The following is a 20138-nucleotide window of genomic DNA, read 5'->3' as shown; positions in this document are numbered from 1 at the left end:
AGCCCAAGAGTCCTGCAGGAAAGGAAAAATAAGCTCATTTTAAGGGGCTTATTGAAACCCGAGAGCTCCCCGACTAAGTCGGCGCCGGGGAAGCCCTCGAAACCTGCCAAGCCTTCGGCTCAGGCTTCCAAGCCGTCGGCTTCAGGTACATCTTCACCTGGGTCGAGATCGGCTCCGGCCAGAGCCGATCCTTCTTTACCAGTGTCAGTATCGGCTCCACCCGGCGCCGATACTGTTCAGTCCAGACACTCAGTGTCGGCTCCGGCTGGAGCCGGCGTCTCTTCGGCTCCGATGGCTCCATTGATCTCAAAAAAGAGGTCTCGATCCCCTTCCGTGGAATCAATTAATTCGGCTCCGAGATCACCCTTGCTCTCGGAGCGGAGCCATCGGAGCCGATCTTCTCTGTCATCCAGGCTATCGGATCACGACCTCGAGAGAGTGGTGAGTAGACTATTAAAGTCTCTGGCATTGGCGCAAATTCTCCATAGCCCATCTCAACAGACGGTAGCTATATCACACCCACTCAAAATTCCTCCTTCGACTCTCTTACAGAGCTCGGAGCCGGAGCTCCTCGGAACCGGTACCGTTGTGACCTCGGAGCCGATACAACCCCTTTCGGCTCCGACGTCCTCGGCTCCGATTTCCTCCTTGAGACCTTCATTGGAGGGATCCGGGCGTCTCTCTCTCATCAGCTCCGAGGGGGCGAGTGGCATCGGACCCTTGTCCGACCCCGTTCTCCCTCTCGGAGCTTCGGCGTTGGTGAGCTCGGCCCCGACATCTGCCTCGCGGCCTTCCCTATCGGTGAGGCCTGGGGTTCCTATCTCTTGAGCGGAGCCTTCTGGTCTCTCTGATGGGGAGCCTTCGAGTGATGAGGAGTGTACTAGCCCCTGGGCTTAGTCAACGGACAGTTCCATCAGCTCCTCCCACTACAGTGCCTGCTGACGTCTCTTCTCACTCTCTTGCTCCCGGACCCAGAGATCCAACGCCTCAGGTTTCCCCATTGGGAATATCTTCCTCTTCCGAGGCTTCTCCTGATCTGTCAGGAGAACCCCCTCGTAAGAGGACATGTAAGAGGAAACATGTAGACTCCCCTGAGTCTACCACATCAGATACTGACTTGGATGAGTCGGAGGGGTCCCCAAGGTCCTCTTCTGAGGATGTCTCATTTTCAGACATCCTTGAACTCCTTAAACAGAGGGGGAACTGGCCCTCCCTTAATCCCTCCGAGGACGAGTCAGTATACCTGGAGGCGTTCGGATCTCGACCCTCCACCTCCTGGGTGTCTCCGCCTTTCGACCCTCTCATGGAAGTAGTGGCTCGGAAGGCGTGGATGGCTCCGGATTCGGTGGAACCTATCCCCAGGAGACCTTCGAAATTTATTACAGCTCCACAAGATAGGCAGTACTTAACAAAAGGTGTCCCAGTTGATGCCATGGTGGTGGCTGCTGCCACCAAGAAGGAATTAGCTGATCCTTCAGTACCTGTTCATCCTCCTAATAAGGATTCTAGGACTATGGACAGGTACGGTAAGCGGATTTTTTCTTCAGCGACTTTTGCCATGAGATCGCTGAACTACCTATGCCACTTCACCCGCCTCCAAAGAGATGTTCTTAAGGAGTTGGGGGAAGTTTTACAGGATCCGTCAGCTGCTGGGTCTCAGGACAAGATTACCTCACAGCTAGGAATCCTTAACTCCATTGCTAACTCCTCCATGCGGCTCATTTCTTATGCAGCCGATGGAGCGAGTAGAGCCGCAGGCACAGGAGTGGCTTTAAGGCGTCAGTCCTGGATGCGGCTTTGTAATTTTGCAGACCCCTTCAAGGCGTCTTTCACAAACTCCCCTTTTGATGGCTCGACCTTGTTCGGTCCTCAAGTGAAAGACACTTTGACTAGATGCGAACAAGATGGCAAGACTCTTTCTGCCATAGGAGTCCGTTTCTCCCCTTCTAGACCTTACCCCAAAGGACAGAAGGGAGGGAAAATGTGGTTCCAAATCTCAAGGAGTCACGCCCGGACGAAGTCAGTTTACCCCAGAGGCAGAGGGGTAATAACAATAGACGCCCTAGGGGCAGAGGGGGTCCGCAGAATCAGGGTAGCAGAGAGCCTCTTTCTGACAAACCCTTTCAGCATCCCTGAGATGTTGCCTGATTGTCCGCCTTCGGAGGCAGTCGGGGGAAGATTATCGCTGTACCCAATAGCCTGGCTTTCCCTTTCTCAAGACAAATGGGTACAGTCAATTATATCCGAGGGTTACAAAATCCCCTTTATTCAAACCCCAGTTCAACAAAAGGGAACCCTTCCAGATGTTCCACCCGGTCTAAGGGAACTAGCAGTACTAGAAATATCAAAACTGCTAGTAAAAAGAGCCATCCAGCCAGTCCCGGCAGACCAATTAGGATCCGGAATTTACTCAAGGTTCTTTTTAGTTCCAAAAAAGACAGGGGACTGGAGGCCAATATTAGATCTGAGCAAACTCAACAAGTTTGTAAAGAAATCAAGATTCCGGATGGTCACGCTACAGTCCATTCTACCCTTTCTGGGCAAGGACAATTGGATGTGCTCTATAGATCTTCAGGATGCACTATCACATAAAATTCACAGACGCTCCAGAAGATTTCTCCGCTTTCGGCTGGGGACCAGTCACTTCCAATTCAGGGCCCTGCCCTTTGGACTCACTACAGCCCCCAGAGTGTTTACCAAATGCATGGCAGTGGTTACAGCTCACCTGAGACGTCAAGGATTCCAGGTGTTTCCATATCTAGACGACTGGCTCCTCACTGCCACCACCAGGCATCAGCTTCTCCAAGCCAGAAATCACACCATTCACACCTGCAGAGGGTTAGGAATTTCTATAAACTTCGAAAAATCTGCCTTGTCGCCTTGTCAATATATTACCTTTATAGGCGCAAATTTGGACACCGTACAGCTTTCTGCAAGGTTGACAGACCAGAGGATCTTGGACATTCAAAAACACGTCCAAGTGATTCTATTCAGCAACAAAATTCAGGCCAGATTTGCTCTAAAAGTGCTGGGTCTTATGGCGGCCGCCATAACACTTCTTCCTCTAGCCCGCTTTTACATGCGGCTACTACAATGGATGTTATTCACTCAATGGTCCTTTCAACAACTTCCCATGTGTCACGGATCATAGTAACCCCAACTTGCAAAAGACATCTGACTTGGTGGATATCGTCCCCTCAGATCCATCAAGGCAGACTGTTTGTTCCTCTTGCCCCAGTTGCCACGGTTACATCGGACGCCTCCCTGATCGGGTGGGGGGGGCATTATCAGGGCAGAATGGTCCATGGCACTTGGCAACCTTACGAGTACCATCTGCACATAAATGTTCTGGAGATGAGAGCAGTGCTTTTAACGTTGCAAGCCCTCAACGACTCTCTTCCTCAGGGAACAATTGCAGTTCAAACGGACAATATGTCAGTAGTATGGTACATAAACAAACAGGGCGGAACCAAGTCCTATCCACTATGTCGAGAGGCTCTCAGACTCTGGCAATGGGCGATCTCCTCTCATCGGTTTCTGATAGCAACGCACATCCCCGGGAAATCCAACATCATAGCGGACAGATTGAGCAGAGCTATTCTCATGCCTCACGAGTGGTCTCTCAAACAGTCAGTGACGGAAGAGATTTTTCAGAACTGGGGAATTCCTTGCTGCGACCTTTTCGCTACACCCCAAAACAGCAAATGCCCAGACTTCTTCTCTCTCTTCCCCCTCCCAGGCCATCCCCCCAGAGACGCTCTAACCCAAGATTGGCCCCGGGGACTTCTTTATGCTTTTCCTCCCTTTCCGCTGATACCTCAGCTAATTCAGAAAGCAACCGCCTTGAGAGCCAAGTTGATTCTCATTGCCCCTTATTGGCCTCGACAGATATGGTTTCTGTTCCTACATCGTTACCTATTGGTACAGCCATGGCATCTGGACCCGGTTCCAGATCTTCTGACCCACCAGTCGGGTCACCTGCACCAATCCATACCCTCTCTCAACCTCACTGCTTGGTTGCTCCACTTCCATCCTTAGCCAGGCTCCCTATGATTTCTAATCCTGTACGGGATATCATAGTAGCTTCCCTAAAATCCTCCACCAGAAAGATCTACACTAGTAAATGGCGACGTTTCTCTTTCTGGGCAAAAGCTAGGAACATAGACCCCTATACTGCTCCAATTCATTCGATATTGGACTTCCTAGCTGGCATTTTTAATTCAGGATCTTCTTCTTCCACAGTGAAAGTTCAACTGGCAGCCATTTCAAATTTTCACATAGGCTTTTTGGACCACAATATCATGTCACATAAACTTTGCAAGGCATTCCTTCGAGGTATCTTTTTATTGAAACCTCCAATCAGAGACCCTCCACCACAGTGGGATCTAAATTTAGTTTTAACATCTTTGATTCTTCCCCCGTTCGAACCTGCAGCTGCCTGTTCCTTGAAATTGCTTTCTTGGAAGACACTTTTTCTAGTTGCCATTACATCTGCCAGAAGAGTATCTGAGCTTCATGCTCTCTGTGTTCGTCCTCCCTATCTAATATTTCACAAAGATAGGGTATCCCTAAGAACTAATCCATCTTTCTTACCGAAGGTGGCATCTCAGACTAACCTAAACCAGTCCATTGATCTTCCAGTATTTTTTCCGAATTATTCTGATAGAGCTGAACAAAAGCTACATTATCTCGATGTTCACCGTCAGCTGAGATATTATCTGGATAAGACAAAAATTTCTAGAAAGTCTGATCAACTTTTTCTATCCTATGCAGAGAACAGGAAAGGCCTTCCAGTTTCTAAGGTTACTTTATCTAGGTGGCTGTCTTCATTGATCACTTACATTTATCAGCTCAGGGGCAAAGAATTGGTTTCTATCCCAAAAGCCCATTCTACCAGAGCTCTAGCTACATCTACAGCTTTTCAAGCTAGACTTCCAATAGACACTATTTGTGCAGCAGCCACATGGGCCTCTCCTCATACCTTTGTCTCACATTACAAACTAGATTTGGTCTCCAGAGACAGAGCAAATTTTGGTTCCACCGTTCTCAAGAGTCTGTTCCAATGAGCCACCCAGGAAAGAGGTGCTAGGGACGCGGTCCCATCCAGCAAGAATGAAGGCGAGATTGACAACTTAACATTTAGAAGTTATGTACCTACCATAACGTTCCATGTTAGTTGTCTTCTCTCGCCTTCTTTCTTGCGTCCCGCCCTCCTTCCCCCTAGCCTGGTCAGACCGAGAAGATTATTAATCCTCTATTAAGAGGTCTTTACCCTTTTCCATCTGCTTAACTCCAAGTTTCGCAGGTTAGGTAGATACTTTCTACAGGTTTATGATGTCATTTAGTTTTTTATTTCTTCCTCCTATGTTGGAAGGAAATACTGCTATTTCTTTAGCTACCAAACGAGATCTGAGTAATCTCCGCCTTGCATCATGGGATATAGGGTTGCCTCGAGCTGGTAAAAATTAGCTCTCGAGCTTAGCAAGTGCCGAGTCGGAGCCGAGGATCGGCTCCGAACCCATCCAGCAAGAAAGAAGGCGAGAGAAGACAACTAACATGGAACGTTATGGTAGGTACATAACTTCTAATTTTATTTTCAATCAAGAAAAAACAGCATTTGCTTTTACCTTCACAGGTAATGGAACAGGAGGTGAATCTGTATATGGTGGATACTTCAAAGGTATGATCTGCTTATTTGCAAACCTTTCTTTGTTTCAGCTCTAATTTGTAGAATGAGTTTTCATTTCAAACATTGCTAGAAAACAAGGTGTATGTATAGTTTCTATTGTTGCATGAACCTAACACTGCATGGAAAAAAAGTATCTGCATGCTGCTGGGATTACCTCTTTTAGTTTGTAAAGTATAGAGCTAACCTGTACTACTGTATCACATTTTTCAGCATGGAGGTTAGGTAGAGTTATTCATGAAATGAGATTTAATCTTCTTGCCTAAAACTGTCAACATATTCTTTTATTTATAGAGAATGTGGTCTTTTGCAAAATGAAAAGGTAAGAGACAAAAGCTTAGTAACACAGTATATTAAAAAAATCAAGAGTTCTCTTTTATCCACATTCATGAAGGTTAAGGGTGTAGATTATTTAATCTCCACGCACATGATTAGTTTGTAGCTTGAGGTTTATTCTCTAGGAGCACACCCATAGAGTTTGCACTGTTGGTATTGCAGTAACTGATGCTCTCTAGATTGTGTGTAGTAAGAAAGTTGTTATATTAGTTAATCAAAAGTGTGTCCGAGATTCTTTTATGTTGGTCACTCAAAATGAATACTTTTGTTAGAAAAAGTAGTTTTATCAACTCAGTTGTGCACACTAGTTCAAATAACAATTTAGGCTGTTGAGGAGCCGGGTGAGGGATTAGGAAGGAGTATCCTTGCTCGCTCACTCCAGGAGGGAAGATTTTTTTGACTGTGACATTACACGTCTCTGGTCATGGGGTCAGTCCTATAATTACAAAGATTGTCATTAGCATTTCATCATGTGAAGGAAGGCAGAACTAAACAATGTTACACGGTGATGTGCGTGACTTCAGTAACTTCACCCAGTTAGGGAATACAGAAAGATTCTCTTGCATGCAAGACAGCATGTGTGACACTGCCAGTGACCATGCTTCCCTTCCCAGTCAACTACTAGTATAGTCCCAGTCACAAGGCATAGTACTTGGGGTTATGAAAAGGTGCAGCCCATCAGTTGATGGTCAGCTGGAGGGCATGCAAGGGAAGTGAGGAAGAAATTAATGTGTACTTGTTTAAAATATGCAATGGTACTGTGGGTAACATTGCAGTCTCGTAGCAGGAGGTTTTCCTGTTCATTTGTCAGCTGAGTTTGCCTTCGCTGCAGAGTCTGTGTGCCTTCCCTGCTTCCATGTGATTTTCTGTTGGAGCTCTGGTTTCCTCCCACTTCCCAAAGAAAATGCAGTAAGCAAATTGGCTTTCACCAAATTGCTTGTGTATGTTTGTGATAGGCTGGCATCCTGCCCAAAGCAAGTTTCAGTGATTTGCGTCCATTTGCTGCTGGATAGGTTCTGTCATCCCCATGACCTTGTAGAGATAATGTGGATTATCGGAGAATAAGTGGATGATAAATATATTTCTATTTTAAAATAATCTGAATTAGTACAGTTGAAAATTTATGAAATATTTAAACAATAATTGATAACATTTCATACTGATTTTGTCAGATGTTGAATTTTTGTGTTATATTCTTGGCCATTTCCTTAAGTGTATGATTGAGTTAACATTTTAACTCCAGAACATTTCATGAATTTGGATCAGTATAGTATTAGTTAATCATCCTAAAACGTGTAGTATAACTCTTCTTCATGCTTCAGAGAGCAAGTGTATGTTTATCATTAGATTATTGTTGCAGTTGTATATAACTATATGAGAGGTATCCTTCCAAGGATAGGACTTCTGACCAGTATATGAAAGCTTTTGGGTGCCTTCCATACCAAGGGATCTTGAGAGTAGAGAGGTATAAATTTCGACGTACGAGTGTCAAAATCCAGAACATTTTTGACATTGAAGTGAGACTGCTGTCTTCGCTGTGTTTTCATCAGCAGTGGTTTGTTGGTTTGATTGGTTGTCACACAACTTCATTGTTTTGTTTAAGGAAGTCATATGACTTCCACTCATGTAGTATTTATCTTTTATGATGAAAATGATTAGACATTAGCTCAACTACCTTAACATTAATCCTGAGAACTAGTGGCTTAAGGTCCTAGCATGAATGACTATGAACTCCGGTGCCGGTGACTTGAATGATGTTCTTCGTGTTTCACCATGGCAGTCAACATTTGGGGTTATCCCTGTCAGGGTAGCCCTCGGCCGGCCTCAGTACCAGAGGCTTAGTATTTCTGCTTCGCTTGCTGTTTCTTCAAGACTGATGTCAGGTCATCAGTGGTATAAAGTAAGGCAGCCGATGCCATTACATCAGTCTTCCATGCCGCGGAGCCCGAAGCAGAAGCAGTTCGCACGAGTGCCGGTCGGCCGCTACCCGAGTTTCATCTTCCAAATTGAAGCTGAAGTGTTCTAAAGCTAAGTACCCCGTTGGGGATCCATTTTTCTTGCACTAACCGATGTCAGAAAAAGTTAGCAATTGTTTCGCCTGTGGAAAGCAAATACCACACTGAGACTCTCATTCTTATTGCGTCACTTGCTTAGGCCCAGACCACGACATCCCATGCTTTTGCTTTTGTGCTTTGTTCAACGCCAGAACTATACGTCGTCGGGCCCTTATTGTAGCTAGATATTTTTGCTTACAGTCCTCGAATTCTGATATGGCTTCGGTAAGCCATCCGACAGCAGTTCTTCTGAAAAAACGTAAGGATAAAGACAGAAGGCACAGGTCCAAGCCTACCGACACTTCCGTTAAGCTAGTCGTCAGTTCTCCGGTCCTCAGTGAGGCACTTTTGCAGCCCCTGATGCCCGCTTTTGTGGATTCGCAGGCCACTACCGAGACCCTTTTGGAGTCAGGTATGTCGCAAACCTCTTCTTCGACTATGGATCTTGTGGTTGTCTCTCAGTTGGATGGGTCAGGAGCCGCGGAGCAGGCACCGGCTTCTGAGGAAGTACTTCGCACTACCAATTGTCAACACAAACCACCGACGACTTCTTTTGTGTTTACTGTTCTTTCGAAAGCTACCAAGTTTCTAAGGCCCAGGGTACGAATCACACCCAAGAAACCGACAACCCAGTCTCAGGCATCTGCTTCCTTGCCTCAGTCTCAAATGCTTAAAATGGCAGAAGTCCTTATCATGCTGATCAGGGGAAGCCAAGCTACCCCTTCCAAAAGAAAAATAGATCTGTCCCCAGTAGTTTTGTCTGAACAGGAGTCTGATGACTCTGATGCATCTGAATATGAAGACATGCAACCCCTCTCTGCTTATGAGGATTCTGATGCAGAGGATTCCATTCCTTCAGCCTCTCTACCCGAGGACTTTTTCTTTGGGGAAACCCTTCATACCTTAAGGGAGCATTCCAATGGGAATGTCAGGACTACCCTCAGTCTAAAAAGAGACTCTGGGAATTTTTAGATCTTCCACAGCACAGACCCCTGGCCATTCCCCAAGTCCTTGATGTTGTGGACAGTGTTTTCCTGGAATCCAGTTTGACTCCTGACACCCTCCCTCTTGCACCCAGAAAACCTGACAAGTATTACAGAGTCCCTGACTCACAAATTTATTTTCAAAAATCCTACTGTTGACCCTGAGATAATTTCTCAAGGGCCTAAAGGAATTAAAGCAACCTCTGCTAAGAATCCAAACCCCTCAGATAGGGATTCCCGAGCACTAGACAGATGGGGTAAAAATGTATACACCTCTGTTACTTTTGCTATCAGAGCACTAAATTGCAAGTTCCATATGCTAAAATTTCAGCAACATACCATGAAACTCCTCAAACAAAAAGTGACTTTGTTTCCTGCTTGTGCAGAATCTAGAGAGTTACAGGAGTTAATGCATTCTGCAAGTCAAGTGACTAAGCACATCTTACACTGTGGTTTTGACATCCTAGAAGCTTCTTGCAGGGCAGCAGTCACCGGTTCTGTCCTTAGAAGGCATGCATGGCTTAAGGAACAGCCCTTGCCAGACCATGTTAAATCTAAATTATTGGATGCACCCTTGCACAAAGACAACTTATTTGGCAATAAGATATAGGAGGATGTTCTTCGTGTTTCACTGTTGCAGTCATTACATTTGGGGTAATCTACTGTCAGGTTGCCCTTAATCAGCCTGATTAACAAAGTCTTGGATCCTGTGTTGGTTGCTGTCCCTTCTTCCATGACGTCAGGTCATTAGGGGTATAAAACATGCAGCCAATGCCATTTTCATCAGTCTTTCTTGCCGTGCGGTGCTCGAAGCAGAAGCAATTTGCAAGTGCCGGTCGGCCTACTCCTAAAATTTTCATTTTCGAGTTTCAGAACAGAAGTCTTCAATCTAAAGCTAAGTACCCCGTTAGGGAAACTTTTTCTTGCTCCTTACCTATGTCAGTAAAAGTTAATAATTGTATTACTTGTGGGAAGCAAATACCTCATAAGGATTTTCATTTGTACTGCATTCCTTGCCTAGGCCCTGACCACAACGTGCCTTGCTGTGTGTTTTGTGCTAAATTTAATCAACGCACTATTAAGCGCCGGTATATTTTTGGATCAAAATATTTTGGCTCAAGATTTAACTATCCAGAAATGTTGTCAATTAGCAATCCGACACCCGGAATACACAAAAAACACAAAGAAAAAGACAGAGACAGACTGTCGTGGTCCAAAACCGACGACGAAGCTTCTCCTAAGCCAGTTGCCAGTTCGCCAGTACTCAGAGAGGCACTTTTGCAGCCCCTGATACCCGCTAGTTGTTCATCGTGTTTCACTGTTGCAGTCATTACACTTGGGTTATCCTGCTGGCAGGCGACCCGCAGTCGGCCCGAGTTCCAAAGTCTTTTTCTTCAGTCTTTCTTGCCAAGCAGTGCCCAAAGCAAAAGCAGTTCGCAAGTGCCAGTCGGCCGACTCCTGAGATTTTTAAAATTGAGTTTCAGAACCGAAGGCTTCAATAAAGCTAAGTAAACCATTGGGGAAACTTTTTCTTGCTTCAGACCGATGTCAGTAAAAGTTAATAATTGTATTTCTTGTGGGAAGCAAATACCTCATAAGGACTTTCACTCTTACTGTATTCCTTGCCGAGGCCCTGACCACGACATCACTAGTTGTCGTTTTTTTGCTAGATTCAATAAACGCACTATTAAATGTCGGTTTGATTTTGCTCTACATTACTTTGGCTGAAGGTTTAGTTACATAATGCCGTCGGAACAATCAACGACCATAATTTATAAAAAACGCAAAGACAAAGAAAAGGACAGTCATCCGAGGTCCAAAACCGACGACGAAGCCTCTTCTAGGCCAGTCGCCGGTTCTCAGTGAGGCGCTTTCGCAGCCCCTGACACCCGCTACCTCATAGCCACAGGCCGTAACCGACAGCCACGTGGAGACACCAAGGCCTGTGGATACTCAAGGTATTGGGCCTAAGGAAACTATTCCCTCAGATGAGTCCGGAGCCGCTGAGCAGGCATCGGCTTCTGAGGGTGTTTTCAGACCTTTACAGCTTACAATTAAGCCCACTACAGCAGCAAAGGCAAAGTCAAAAACACCATTAAAGACATGGAAACAAGTATAGCATTCTCCAGAACAGTAATCTATGCCAAAGAAACAGATGCTTAAAATGGCTGAAGACCTAATTACTTTAATCAGGGGTTCCCATCCCCCTCCTGTTAAAAGGCCTAGGCAAGACACTGATTATGATTCCTCTGACCAGGTTTCTATTTCCTCTGATTCCTCTTCTGATCAGGGATATTCTCTCCCTCCCTATGAGGACTCTGATGCAGAAGAGTCCATACGTTCAGCCTCTCAGCCTGAGGATTATTCCTTTGGGAAAACCCTACACACCATGAGGGAGCATTTTCATTGGGAGAGCTAGGATTATTCAGAATCCAAGAAAAGGCTCAGAGACTTCCTTTTATTGCCTCAGCACAGGCCCCTAGCTATTCCCCCTGTGCTTGATATTGTTGATGATGTTTTTTCTGAATCCAGTCTGTCTCCTGATTCTTTACCCCCTGCACCAGTCAAGCCAGACAGGTACTACAGTGTCCCTGACTCTCATAAATTTCTTTACAAAAACCCCGCTGCAGACCCAGAAACAATTTCTCAGGGTCCAAAGGGGGTTAAGGCTTCCACTGCTAAAAATCCTGTCCCCTCGGATAGGGATTCCAGAGCTCTGGACAGATGGGGGAAAAAAGTTTACACTTCTGCTACTTTAGCTATAAGAGCTTTAAACTGTCAGTTTCACATGCTTAAATACTAACAGTACCTCATGTCATTGTTAAAACAGAAAATGGTTTCAAATACAGAAGGTCCTGACAGTAAGGAAATGCAGGATTTACTGCATGCAGTTGAACAAGTGGGAAAGCATACTCTGCAATGTGGTTTTGATTCATTAGAGGCTTCTTGTAGAGCCGCAGTTACAGGCTCTGTTATTCGAAGGCATGCTTGGTTGAAAGAACAAAGTTTACCTGACCATGTTAAAGTAAAATTATTGGATGCTCCATTACAGCATGATACTTTGTTTGGTGTTAAGGCAGAAGAGGTGTTAAAGAAAATGGAGGATAAAGCAAAATCAATGCAGACAGTGAAAGATTTCTTACAGGTTCAACCACCTAGATTTAGCAGAAACTGGACGTCAAAAAATTGGTCCTTTCCAGTGTCAGACAGGCCACAGAGAGGCAGATACAGATGCCCAAGAGGCAGATCTCAGCCCCAAGGCTCCTACCGACCTAAACAATGGGGTGCTTCAGCCCCCAAAGGAGGGGAAGACAAATCACAACCTTATAGGAAACGGTCCCAATTACTTCCCTCTGCAAATGCCAAGCACTTACCTTTTGACAGCACCCCTAGGGGGAAAGCTAGCACTATTCTCAGAAAATTGGCACATGATCACCCAGGACAAATGGGTGCTGAATATTGTTTCTCAGGGTTACAGGTTCCACTTCCACACACTTCCAAAGCCAAAAGGTATGCCAGACCTGCCACAAAACCAATGGGCAGAGGCACAAAAACAAATTGCTGCTCTTATGGACATGGGAGCAATTCAAAATGTTCCACAGCAAGAACAAGGACAAGGATTTTACTCAAGATTTTTCTTAGTACCCAGAAAGGACAACACCTGGAGACCAATACTGGACCTGTCAATCCTGAATATTTTCCTGGATGTTCCAAAATTCAAAATGTTAACACTACATCAACGTCTGCCTATGCTGGGCAAGAAGGCTTGGCTAGTTACTTTGGACCTGAAGGAGGCATACCTGCATGTCCCAGTCAGACAATCTTGCAGAAGATACCTCAGATTCATAGCAGGCTCAGTGCATTACCAATTCTCTGCACAGCCCTTTGGCTTATCTACTGCGCTCAGGGTCTTCACAAAGTGCCTGGCACCAGTAATTGCATTTTGCAGGCAAAAAGGAATTCAAATATATCCCTACTTGGGCGACTGCCTTATTCAAGCAGAGAGCAAGGACATTCTTTTAAAGCATCTGGCGTTTGTAAAAAGATTGCTAATTTGCCGAGGGTACACAGTAAATGAAAAGAAATCAAAACTAGTGCCCTCTCAAGAGATAATATTCCTGGGTGCAAGCTTAAATACAACTGCCCAGATGGCTTCTCTCATGCCAGACAAAGACAGCTGACTCATTACTTTCAAATGATGGCAACAAAGACCCAGCTCCCTGCAAGAAAAATTCTGCAGGCCCTGGGCTTCATGGCATCCTGCATTCTACTAATTCCATATGCAAAACTGCATATGAGGAAGCTACAATGGTATCTAAAAAGTGTTTGGACTCAGCATTGTCACAGCCTGGAGACAATCATAACTTTAATTCCCTGCCTACAACAGGAGTTTCGATGGTGGGCCCAGGCCTGTCACCACAACAAGGGACAGTCTTTCACTTTACCCACAGCCAGGCAGACAATAACGGATGCATCGGATTATGCCTGGGGGGCACATATGGCAGGAAAATGTATTCAGGGCATGTGGCTCAAGGAACAAATGCATCTTCACATCAATCAAAAAGAGATGCTAGCTGTACAGAATGCCCTGACAGCTTTCAAGGACCTACTACATCCAGGACAACTATTAATAAAGACGGACAATACCACAGTTATGTGGTACATAAATAAGCAAGGGGGCACACATTCCCACCCCCTATGCAGGCAAGCCATGACTTTGTGGAACACAGCACTGACCTATCAAGTACATCTGCAGGCACAATTCCTGCCAGGAACAAAAAATAGTGTCAGATGAACTAAGCAGAAATCTCATGGATCCTCACGAATGGAAACTAAATCCACAGGTGTTCAGCATAATAACGAGGAAATGAGGACGCCCAGATATAGATCTTTTTGCCTCCCCTCACAATTACTAAATACAGAAATTCTGCACAAGAATTTATCACTCTCAAGCATGGAAAGTGGATGCTCTATCATTCAGCTGGAAAGACCTGACAGTCTATGCCTTCCCTCCAATGCCTCTCCTTACCAAGGTACTCATAAAAGTCAGACAAGAAAGGCCAAAAATGATCCTGATTGCCCCAGACTGGCCACGCCAGCACTGGTACCCAATCTTAAAGAATTTGTCTCAAGGCCCAGCTTGGCCTCTACCTCAAATTCCTCATCTCCTGACACAACAGAACAATCAGATTCTGCACAGTCAACTCAGAACCTTAAATCTGTCAGCATGGCAGATAATGTAGCCACTCAGACTGCACCTCTTTCTAAAGCGGTTATGGATGTCATTTAGAAGCCAGGAGGCCCAGCACTAGGAAATCTTATGCAGAAAAATGGAAGAGATTCTGTGCTTGGAACCAGGCACAAGGGCTCGAACCACTTGTCCCTAATATACCTCAGATTTTACAATACCTAACTGAGATGCTGGACAAAGGCCTATCTTTCTCATCAATTAAAATCCATGCCTCTGCCATTTCAGCTCATTACAATACGGAACCTCCTATTTTTTCACATCCTCTACTACGACAGTACCTCAGAGGGGCAAAAAATACAAGACCCCCAAGGAGAGCACCAGTACCAACTTGGGATCTCAATTTTGTTTTAGAAAAACTCACACTGCCTCCTTTTGAACCAGCCAGCACAGCTGATCTAAAATTTTTATCTCCAATGTGGCCTTGAACCTAACCATTTGTTTACATACTTTCTACCCAAATCCCCAGAATAAAGGGGAGAGACTTCTGCACTCTTTGGATATACACAGACAGCTACGATTCTACTTGGACAAAACAAAAGCTTTCAGAAAAACTGAGCAACTGTTTGTAGCCTATGCTGTAGGATCACAAGGAAAGCCTATTACAAAGCAGACGGTTTCAAAATGGATAGGCCACTGCATCCGCTTCTGTTATGCACAACATGGCAAATCGGTGCCTAAGGGCATTAGTCCTCATTCTACCAGAGCAGCAGCCACTTCAGTAGCTTTCCTCAGAGGAGTGCCAACCAAAGACATTTTAGAAGCTGCAACCTGGAGCTCAGTGCACACTTTCACCAAGCACTACCACTTACCTCTCTACTCTAAATCCAAAGCAGGCTTTGCCACTGCAGTTCTGCAGGGCCTGGTAGCCTCCCCAAATCCAATTTAGACCCAGCCGCCCAACCTCAGCTTTGGGATTCTACCCAAGTGTAATGACTGCAACAGTGAAACATGATGAACATAGTACAGTTGTGTACCGACCATAAATGTAGATGTTAGAGTGTATTTACTGTTGCAGTCCAGGTTACCCATCCACCATCCCCCTTTTCATTGCTGGGACTTTTCTGTATTTCTCAACTCTATACAACCTATGTGGTGTATTTGCTTGTAGATGAAAGAAATGTTTATAGTAATATATGCATGTTTTTTGGCATAATTTTATCTTTCCAGCCTTCCTATCTGGGGGCACCTGACATCTGGGGCAAGAAAAACTGAAGAAAATGGCGTCGGGTGCAACTTTTATACCCCTGACGCACTGACGTCAGGGAAGATGCGACAGCAACCGACGCCGGACCAAGACTTTGGAACTCGGGCCGACTGCGGGTCGCCTGCCAGCATGATAACCCATGTGTAATGACTGCAACAGTGAATACACTCGAACATTTACATTTATGGTAGGTACACAACTGTACTTTGTGATTCACAGACCTCTACTGAGACCCATTCAGAGTGCGGTATACCGAGAGACACTTTAGTATTGAACCCGCGGATGTCTCTACCTTAGATGGGTGAACAAGTTGGAAAGCATACTTTGGAATGTGGTTTTGATTACTTAGAGGCCTCTTGCAGGGCCGCTGTAACTGGATCAGTGATAAGAAGGCATGCTTGGCTCAAGGAGCAAAATCTGCCTGATCATGTTAAAGCAAAATTGTTGGATGCTCCTTTACAACAGGACAGTCTGTTTGGTAATGAGGCAGAAGAAGTTTTGAAAAAGATGGAAGATAAAGCTAAATCTATGCAAGCTGTAAAATATTTCCTACAAGTGCAGCCACCCAGGTTCAGTAGGCACTGGCCTACTAAGAATTGGTCCTTTCCAGTACCCACCAAGAGCCACTCAGGTCAAACCCAGACACTCCAAAGGCTCCAGGTTTCAGTCACAAGGAACTTACAGAACAAAACAATGGCGTGCTTCCACCTCCAAATCTGGAAGTAGCAAGGCACCTTCCTATGGTAAACAGTCTCAATGACTTTCCTCTGCAATCATCAAGCACTTCTCTTTTGGCAGCCCCTTTGCGGGGAAAACTGACACTTCATGCACGAAATTGGCAACTAATTAGCCAGGACAAGTGGGTTTTAAATATAGTATCACAGGGATACAGATTTCATTTCTACATGTTGCCATTCCCAAACGGATGGCCAGATCTGCCTCCAAATCAGTGGGCAGAGGCCCAGGAGCAAGTTATGTCCCCCATAAATATGAGGGCTATTCAGCCAGTACCAGAAAAGGAAAAGGGACAAGGTTTTTATTCAAGACTTTTCCTGGTACCCAGAAAAGATAAATCATGGTGCCCAGTTCTGAACTTATCCATTCTAAATACATATCTGGACATTCCAAAATTCAAGATGCTGACTCTACAACAGTTACTGCCTATGCTAGGCAAGGATGCCTGCTTGGTAACTCTAGACTTAAAAGAGGCTTACCTACATATCCCAATCATGGAATCTTGCAGAACATACCTCTGCTTCAAAGCAGACTATTTGCATTACCAGTTCTCTGCACTGCCCTTTGGCTTATCTACTGCACCCAGGGTCTTCACAAAGTGCCTGGCACCAGTAATTGCATTTTGCAGACAAAGAAACAGTCAAATGTATCCTTACCTGGACGATTGTCTAATTCAGGTGGAAAACAAGGACACTCTTCTAAAGCATCTGGCGTTTGTAAAAAGGCTTCTAACTTGTCTAGGGTACACCATAAACGAAAAGAAGTCACAACTGGTACCCTCTCAAATAATTACATTCCTGGGTGCAAGCTTGAATGCAACTGCCCAGATGACTTACCTCACGCCAGAAAAACAAATTCATTTGATGACTTACTTCAAACAAGTGGCCACAAAAACCCAGCTATCTGCAAGACAAATTCTGCAGGCCTTGGGGTTCATGGCTTCCTGCATTCTAATAATTCCATATGCAAGACTGCATATGAGGAAACTTCAGTGGTACCTAAAATGCTTATGGAGTCAATATTGTCACAGCCTGAACACAGTTATTCCTATCATTCCTTGCCTGCAGCAAGAGTTCCTATGGTGGGCAGAGGCCTGTCACCAAAACAAGGGACTGTCATTCATTCCACCCCCTGCCACCCAAACCCTGATTACAGACTCATCAAATTATGCTTGGGGGGCACATCTGGCAGAGAGATGCATTCAGGGCCATTGGAGCCCAAATCAAATGCACCTACATATCAACCAGAAAGAGATGCTAGCTGTACAGAATGCTCTGACAGCCTTCAAGGATTATCTTCATCCAGGACAACTACTGATAAAGACAGACAACACTACAGTCATGTGGTACATAAACAAGCTGGGGGGGGGGTACCCATTCCTACCCCCTTTGCAGACTAACCATGGCCTTGTGGAACACGGCCTTGTCTTACCAAATACATCTACAAGCTCAGTTCCTGCCAGGAAAGCAAAATACCCTGACAGACGAACTAAGCAGAAATCTTATGGACCCACACAAATGGAAACTGGATCCACAAATCTTCAGCATGTTGACACTCAAATGGGGGAGGCCAGACATAGATCTTTTTGCCTCACCATAAAACTATCAGTTGGACAAATTCTGCACAAGAATTCATCACAAAAAAGGTTGGAAAGTGGATGCTCTATCCTTCAGCTGGAAAAACCTATCAGTCTGTGCCTTTCCCCCTCTGCCTCTGCCCTCCAAGGTCTTACTAAAAGTCAAACAGGAAAAATCAAAAATTATTCCGATTGCTCCAGACTGGCCTCGCCAACACTGGTACCCGCTCCTACACAATATGTCATACCTTCCTCCGTGTACCGGCTTCAGACTCCTTATCTACTGTCTCAGCAGAACTATCAAATTTTGCACACTCAGCTCCAAACTCTGAATCATGCAGCATGGCTAATCAACTAATTTCACCAGTTACATCTCTCAGCAAACTTGTGATGGATGACATTTTGGAGGCTAGAAGGCCTAGCACTAGAAAAGCTTACGCTGATAAATAGAAAATATTCTGTGCCTGGAACCAAACACAAGGAATAAGCACAGCAATGCCCAATATTCCTCAGATTCTGCAATATTTAACTGAGATGCTTCACAAGGGCCTATCTTTTTCTTCCATAAAAATCCATGTCTCTGCCATTTCAGCTCATTACAACACAGAGCCTCCCCTCTTTTCTCATCCCCTGCTAAAGCAGTACCTCAGAGGGGCCAAAAATTTAAGACCTCCCAGGAGAGCACCAAGTCCTGCATGGGACCTCAATTTTGTTTTGGAAAAACTCGCCCTACCTCCTCTTGAACCAGCTGCTACTGCAGACATAAAATTTCTCCTTTGGAAGACAGCTTTTCTTTTAGCAGTCACTTCAGCTAGAAGGATTTCAGAACTACAGGCTCTCTTGGCAGTGGAGCCTTTTATTATCTTTTACCTGGACAGGGTGGCTCTCAGGACCAATCCATCCTTTATGCCTAAAGTGGTATCTAGTGTGGCTCTTAATCAGACCATTCATCTGCCAACCTTTTTCCCAAATCCACAGAAAAAGGGTGAGCGGATTTTGCATTCATGGGATGTACATAGACAACTAAGATTCTACTTAAACAGGGCAAAATCTCTAAGAAAATCTGAACAGTTACTGGTGGCATTTGCTGCAGGGGCAGGGGAAAAGGCTATTTCAAAGCAGACTATTTCAAAATGGATAAGCCATTGTATTTGTTTCTGCTACATGCACCATGGTAAACCTGTCCCCAAGGGTATCAGATCCCATTCTACCAGGGCTGCATCTACTTCCGCAGCCTTTCTCAAAGGGGTTCCTACCAGAGACATTCTAGAAGCTGCTACCTGGAACTCCGCTCATACGTTCACCAAGCATTACCATTTACCTCTCTTCTCTAAATCCAGAGCAGGCATTGCCACTGCTTTCCTGCAGGGCCTTATAGCTGCTCCTAATGCTATATAATTCCATCCTTCCAACCATAGCTTTGGGATTCTACCCAGATGTAATGACTGCAACAATGAAACACGAAGAACATAGTACAGTTGTCTACACTTACCATAAATGTAGATATTCAAGTGTATTCACTTTTGCAGTCTTGGTTACCCACCCGCCAGCATATATATATATATATATATGTGTGTATATATATATATATATATATATATATATATATATATGTGTGTATATATATTGCTCCCCATTTGGGGGGCACCTGACATCTGGGGCAAGAAAAACTGATGAAAATGGCGTCAGCTGCATGTTTTATACCCCTGACGACCTGACATCATGGAAGAAGGGACAGCAACCGATGCAGGACCCAAGACTTTGTTAATCAGGCCGACTGAGGGCAACCTGCCAGCAGATTACCCCAAATGTAATGACTGCAACAGTGAATACACTCGAACATCTACATTTATGGTAAGTGTACTCAACTGTACTTTTTAAAAAAGATGGAAGAAAAAGCTAAATCTATGCAGATAGTTAAGGATGTCTTAGAGATCCAGCCACCCAGGTTCAGCAGGCATTGCCCCTCCAAGCAGTGGTCCTTTCCTGCTCCCACCAGGTCAGTTCAGTCCAGACCCTGGGGAAGCAGACTCCCTAGACAGCAGCCACAGGGAATGCAGAGATCAAAACAGTGGAATTCCTCCACTTCAAAACCAGGGAGTTCTAAGCCCCACCCCCTCATGGTAAGAACTCACAATGACTCTCCTCCCCCACCCCCTCCCTCTGCCCACCTTCACTTGCCCCTTGGAGGAAAACTCTCCTTCCACACAAGCACCTGGGCCACCATTAACAACGATAACTGGGTCCTCAACATAGTGTCCCAAGGATACAAATTTTCTTTCCACACTCTTCCAACCCCAAAAGGGTTCCCAG

At 45.1% G+C, this 20138-nt stretch overlaps 1 protein-coding gene across 5 annotated transcripts in view; it reads left to right on the top strand.

Moving 5' to 3' along the window:
- The window catches only part of NKTR (natural killer cell triggering receptor), a 1518686-nt gene that overhangs the window by 465237 nt on the left and 1033311 nt on the right, over nucleotides 1-20138 (top strand). For 2 of the 5 annotated variants that reach the window (XM_044066052.1, XM_044066051.1), the window contains exon 5: nucleotides 5636-5680. The exons of 1 other annotated variant lie outside the window; for it this stretch is intronic. In XM_044066052.1, the coding sequence (XP_043921987.1) occupies nucleotides 5636-5680 (45 nt within the window). Of the gene's footprint in view, nucleotides 1-5635; nucleotides 5681-5980; nucleotides 6009-20138 lie in introns of those variants that run through there. 2 more of the 5 variants (XM_044066055.1, XM_044066054.1) reach the window with 2 other exon arrangements.

The sequence above is a fragment of the Protopterus annectens genome, chromosome 3.part0, assembly GCF_019279795.1.
Source record: "Protopterus annectens isolate FY-2018-M chromosome 3.part0, PAN1.0, whole genome shotgun sequence".
NCBI classification, from domain to species: Eukaryota; Metazoa; Chordata; order Ceratodontiformes; family Protopteridae; genus Protopterus; species Protopterus annectens.
Note: the sequence above shows the minus strand (reverse complement) of the source record. Positions and strands in the feature narration are given on the sequence as shown.